Consider the following 6,000-nt stretch of genomic DNA (forward strand, 5'->3'; position numbering starts at 1 on the left):
GGAGGAAATTCATGGAGCCAAATGTCATTGGGAAGCACTTCTGTCTGGATCGGAAATGGTACCCGGGTATTTTCCTGTTTCCAGTGTGTGTTGGAGGGAGTCGCGTTTGGGGGACCCCTCCTTGGGGAAGAACCAGCCCAGACCCTGCTGCCAGCTCCCTCCCCTGCAGTGTGAGCTGCTCTCCCAGGCAGGCCCACCGTCTGCATCCCACCTCGTCTGGAGGTTGGGACAGCCGCCAGCATCAGGGGCACCCTCCTGGGCCCTTGGGGTGCCACAGACCAGGGTGGTGGCAGGCTCAGCCTGCAGAACATTCTCGGCAGGCAACAACCCTGGGCGCCGTGGGCCACAGTCCAAGGCCTGCCCGTCTCCCCAAGAGGAGAGTCACTGGGAAGGGTGCCTGGAGGTGGCACTGATGGGAGGGACCAGCCGACTTCTGCAGAGGTACAAGACTCGCCCAGGACCGCCCTTCCGGCTCTTGGCATCTTGAGTGACACAGATGGTTCTGGTTCAGGGACTCAGCCCGGCGGGGCGCTGGGCCCAGTAGCAGGAGTCTGTGCTGAGTGGAGCCACTGAGGGAACCCGCGATCCCATTTCTGTGGCGCAGGAGAAACCCGATAGGGCGCAGAGGTGGTTTGGTTTTCCTTGGGGACACACCGGGGATGCTCAGGGCTCACTCCAGGCTCTGCTCTCCCGGGTCAGCTGTGCTGGGGGACCTTAGCGGGTGCCGGGGATCGAACTCAGGTCTGCCCAACCCACTGCACTATGGCCCCGGCTGCACCCCAGGGCGCAAAGAACCTGATGCTGGCAGTAAACAACCACACAATGTTGCCCTGCTGGTTCCAGGTGCCCCGATCCTGCCCACACTGCCTGAGGCTCTGTTGGCCGCGCACCGCGGGCGCCACCTGCTGGCCAGCATGGATCCTGCGGCGGAACCCTGCCACTGCTACTTTTTTTTTCTTTCTTTTTGGGTCACACCGGGGTTACTCCTGGATCATGCACTCAGGAATCACTACCAGCGGCAGTGCTCCGGGGACCATATGGGATGCTAGGAATCAAACCTGAGTTGGTCGCATGCAAGGCAAACGCCCTACCCGCTGTGCTATCGCCCCAGCCCCTGCCACTGCTTCTTGATCCGGGCTTGTGTAAGTTTTCATTTCATTACTGAAAAAGAAGCAGCGGCGGCTGGGGAGAGAATATTTAGACTCTTAATAAGGCAAACTTGACAAGATAGAAAAAAATCACCTCCTAAAGTGGGCTGGGGTGGAGGGGAGGTGATGGGGGAGGCAGGTAATGAGGGGAGGGGTCTTGCATGTGAACTTCAGGGAAGCATTAGAACTTCCTTCTGCCCGACCTGCCCCCAGGGGCCTGCATCAGACCGCCAGGGTGTGCAGGGCCTGTTCTAAGAAAGAGAGAATGCCCAGCTGCCCAGCTTTTAGGGGAACAGAGCAGCTGCAGGAAAGGGTGCGTGGGGCTGGACTGGTGGTCCTTACCCAGACAGGTGTAGCTCCGGAACGGATCCAGCCACGTGTGCCCTGCAGGCCAGCTGGGAGCAGCTGCGGACACTCACTGCCTCCCCTCCGGGTCTGCTCTGGCTTTCGAGCGCGCCCCTGTTCCTTCGGAGGCGTCTCAGCTCCTTAGAACCTGGTGGCAGGCTTGTCATGATCACATCTCCAGGGTGTGGGTCCCACCTCACCAGGTTAGAGTTTGTTCAGATGATTCCCAAGTGCATTTGACTCTGAGCACGTAAAGGTGGGGGCGGGGGTCATGGCAGGAGACTCAGGGGTCAACCTGTAGGATGAGGAGGATCAGGAGGCCACAGCTTGGGAACAGTCGAGAACTGCCACTGTGGAGGTGAAGGCGAGGGTTTGTCGTTATGAGGAATGCCAGGCACGTGGCCCCTCCCCGGGTTCTGGGGCCTGGGTTGGCTGGTGTGCGTCCTGTCACTCGGGGCCAGGGAAGGCTCTCTGTCCCCGGACCGCCCCTGAACAATTCCCAGCTTCTCCCGTGGCCGTTCTGGGTCCTGCATCAGAACAGAGAATCGTGCCCTCGAGCCGCTGACGTGGTGCCCCCATAAGGTCCGTGAGGTTCCCTCTCTCCAGCCTCAGCTGGACATCGGGTTCTCACCAGCACATCTCCACTGGATGCAAGTGATGAAGTTGTGGGTGAATTTTAAATGTGTCTGTGCCTGTGGAGGGGGCGGGGGGAGGGAGAGGCAGGGAGAGTGACAGCGACAAGCTTTAAAAGTCTCAGGGGATTCTCACTGTCTCAGAGCCGCACCCTACGATGCTCCTGGCTTCCTCCTCCCTGTGTTCAGGGACCAGCCCTGGCCAGGCTGGGCATGAGCCGCGCCCATAGCAGTGGAGACCTACACCTTGACCCCTGGACTGTCCCGCCCTGCTGCGGGGAAATTTTGCTATATGCTCAGGCTCGGGTCTCTTCCAGGGCCCAAAGGCTTCGGCAGCAAATGACTAAGCAGCCATCCTCTCAGAGGGCGTCTGGGATGCTGTGACTCGTGGAGTCCCAACCACGATTCCGTCCAGGCAGTGGCCTCTCCTCCCTGGGAGGCCAGACACCCACATGATGCCTGCATGGGGTGGACAGTTGAGAAGAGCAGATCAGTACATCTGTCTCACTGCGGGGCGATCGCGGGTCCCAGTCTCACCTCTGCTATGTTCTGGACCACTGGGGGCTTGATCTCCCTGAGGGCTGACAGAAACGAAGTCAGACTCTTGGAGTCTGTCCCTGGTGCTGTTACTGTATGAGAGTGATGATAGTGTGTTGTGTCACTGTGTGTGGTGGTGTGGCACTGTGTTTGTGCGGTGCTGTGCAGTACTGTGGTTGAGTGGTGCCATTGTGTGTGATTGTGTGGTGCTATGTTGTGTGGTACTGTCATTCTGAGGTGTTATAGTTGTGCAGTGCTGTTTGTACAGTGTTTTGGCTGTGTGATGCTGTGTTGTGCAGTGCTATGATTGTGTGGTGCTGTGTTGTGTGGTGCTGTTTGTGGTGCATGGTTGTGCGATGCTATTGTGGTGCTGTGGTTGTGTGGTGCTATGTTTGTGGTGCTTGGTTGTGTGATGCTGTGCAGTGCTGTGGTTGTGCGGTGCTGTGGTTGTGTGGTGCTGTGGTTGTGCGGTGCTATGTTGTGCGGTGCTGTGGTTGTGCGGTGCTGTGGTTGTGCGGTGCAGTGTTGTGTGGTACTGTGTTGTGTGGTACTGTGGTTGTGTGGTACTGCGGGTGTATGATGCTGTATTGTGCGGTGCTGTATTGTGCGGTGCTGTGGTGTGTGGTACTGTGGTTGTGCAGTGCTGTGGTTGCGTGGTGCTGTGGTTGTGTGGTACTGTGTTGTGTGGTGCTGTGGTCGTGTGGTGCAGTGTTGTGTGGTGCTGTGGTTACGAGGTGCTGTGTTGTGTGGTGCTGTTGTGTGGTGCTGCGGTCGTGTGGTTTTGCCGTTGTGTAGTGTGGTATGGTGCAGGCAGCCAGCCCGGCTGTCCCCCGAGGAGTCTGGAGATCCCCTTGGGAACCTGACTGGAGTCTGGGAGGACCAGAGCCTGTAGAGCCTCGGGCAGGCGTCACAGCCCCTGTGAACGGTGCCCTGGGGCACGGGGCATCTGGGCCTGTTCTCATCTGCGTCTGCGGAGCTGGGCCCCCGTCGCCCGCTGCCTGCGCATGTACCTAGTTTCCCCCCGTTTGTGTGTTTGCACCCCAGGGAACCCTTTGGGCCGTGAATTCCCAGGTCCTGCGTGTTGGCCCGGCCACACAGCGGCCGCCGTGTCCCGGCTCTGGTGCTGCCGTTTCACCCGGGCAGGGCCCCACCGGGCCACGGAGGGGGTCCAGGAGGTGGGCGCAGAGAGACCACCGTGCTGCTGGAGCTGGTGCCAGGCTCACTTGGTGCGACCCTGGAGCCCCCCTGGGGTTACCTGTCGCCGGCCTGGACAACCCCCGTCGGGGAGGCGGCTGGGGGCTTAGCCAGAAGCTTCGGGATGAGTCAAGTCAGGGTCACTGGGCGCGACTGCACAAGAAGTGTTTCCAGAGATGCCGAAGGGGTCCTGAGGGCCAGGTTGGAATGACGGAGCAGGCCTGACCCCCGCCCCTGCTTTCTCTTCGCAGGAAGCGCCCGCAGCCCCCCGCCCTACGGCTTCCGGCACCTGGCGACGGACGAGGAGCTGAGGCGGCAGCGGCTGCAGCGCTTCGACGGCCAGTGAGCGCCCCGCCCGCCCGCCTGGATGGACGGAAGCACCGGCCGGCCGCCGCCTGGACACCAACCACTCCCCCCGCACACAGCCCGCCCTGCCCTGACCCGGCCGGGCCACCCGCCAGCCCGCTGCGCCCCCTCCCGCACCTGGCACGGAGAGGTGGGCACGCTGGCATCCGGAGCAGGGGGTGGCAGGCCGGCTGACGCACCTCTGCCCTCCTGCACCCGACGCCCAGCACCCAGCCCAGAGCACTGCCCCGGGCTCCCTTTGCCTTTCCCGAAAGTGTGACCCATGCCAGGGAGCAAAGCCACGTCCACGCACCGGCAGGCACCGGCAGGATAATGCCACATACGTGTCTGTCTGCGCCAGGCCTGTGTCTGCACCGGGCATGTTCGAGACGAGTCTGTGTCACCTCCGTGGCTGCATCAGTTTCGTGGCTATGCCAGATGGCATTAGCTCGGACTCTGCATAAGATTCGTGTCTGCATCAGACCTTGCGTCTACATCAGATCCGTGTCTGCGTCACGTCCATGCCTGCGTCAGGCTTGTGGCCGAGTCAAGCCCGTGTCGACACCGGATACGTGAGATACGAGTCTCCGTCAGATTCGCGTCTACGTCAGGCTCATGTCTACGCCCCATACGTTAGTTATGAGTCTACGTCAGATGCACTGGTGTCTGCGTCAGATGCGTCTGATGCCAGTCTGTGTCAGGTCCGTGTCTGCGTCAGATGCATTTGATGCCAGTCTGCGTCAGGTCCGTGTCTGCGTCAGGTGCGTTTGATGCCAGTCTGCGTCAGGTCCGTGTCTGCGTCAGGTGCGTTTGATGCCAGTCTGCGTCAGGTCCGTGTCTGCGTCAGATGCGTTTGATGCCAGTCTGCGTCAGGTCCGTGTCTGCGTCAGATGCGTTTGATACGAGTATGCATCAGGTCCATGCCTGCATCAGGCACTATCTGCGTCTTTTGCGTGACGATGTCAGATACGTCGCCTGACTCAAGATTCCCAGGGCCACTGAGAGGGGAGCCAAGGCGGTCAGTGATCGGGTCGCTGAAAGATCCCTCAAGATGACGTCATGGTTTCTCCCCCCCCCATGAAAGTGCCTTTGAGTTGGCCACAGCCGCGTGCTGTTGGCCCACGTGCCCAAGGCGTTGTCCCGCCCCCGCCGCGCTGCCTGCTGCCCACACACTGCCCACACCCGGGATGGAGATTTCGGTACTTGGGTTTGGAGAATAACGAGACCAAAGATACCCCCACCCCCCAAGGCTTTGCCCCCCCCCCCCCCAGAGATTTATTTTTAGAGTGTCAGGAGCAGAATGGGCCTTCCCATTTTGACTTCACATTTATCTATCATTTTCTAATTATGAAAGTAATATATAGGCCTGCTACCTGCCTCGGCGTCCAAGCGGAGGCGGGAGCGCATCTGTGTTTTTTTTTCCTTGGATTTGTTTGTTTTATGTTTGTTTTCTGGGAGGTTTATCTTTGTGGGTGATGCACTTCAGATGTTTACCTTTTATTGTTTGGGGATTGGTTTGGGTTTGGGTTTTTTTGCAGTTTTATATTGTAAAAATGTGCGTATATGCATTTTCAACAGTCAAGAAGATTAATTTGTACAGCAGTCAAGAATGTGTTCTAGAAGAAATGGTCTGGGTTCCATGTCTACCGAAAAAAAAATGTATTTAATAAGCAGAATACAAATAAATGCATACGCCTTTTAAAAAATCACACCTGTTCTGATCACTCACACGTGCCCCAGTTTGAACTCTGCGAACCTGGTTTTCCCACTTTCCCCTGCCAAACCTGCCACCACTTTGC

At 58.8% G+C, this 6,000-nt stretch overlaps 1 protein-coding gene across 1 annotated transcript in view; it reads left to right on the forward strand.

Annotated features, from left to right (window-relative positions):
• The window catches only part of RHBDD1 (rhomboid domain containing 1), a 103,456-nt gene extending 98,623 nt beyond the window's left edge, over positions 1-4,833 (forward strand). Inside the window, exon 6 of the mRNA XM_056121797.1 lies at positions 4,108-4,833. Coding sequence (XP_055977772.1) covers positions 4,108-4,202 — 95 coding nt within the window. The 3' untranslated portion in view covers positions 4,203-4,833. The remainder of the gene's footprint in view (positions 1-4,107) is intronic.
• The last annotated feature ends 1,167 nt before the right edge of the window (positions 4,834-6,000 follow it).

Source organism: Sorex fumeus, unplaced genomic scaffold (assembly GCF_029834395.1).
Source record: "Sorex fumeus unplaced genomic scaffold, SorFum_2.1 ptg000005l, whole genome shotgun sequence".
Classification (NCBI taxonomy): domain Eukaryota; kingdom Metazoa; phylum Chordata; class Mammalia; order Eulipotyphla; family Soricidae; genus Sorex; species Sorex fumeus.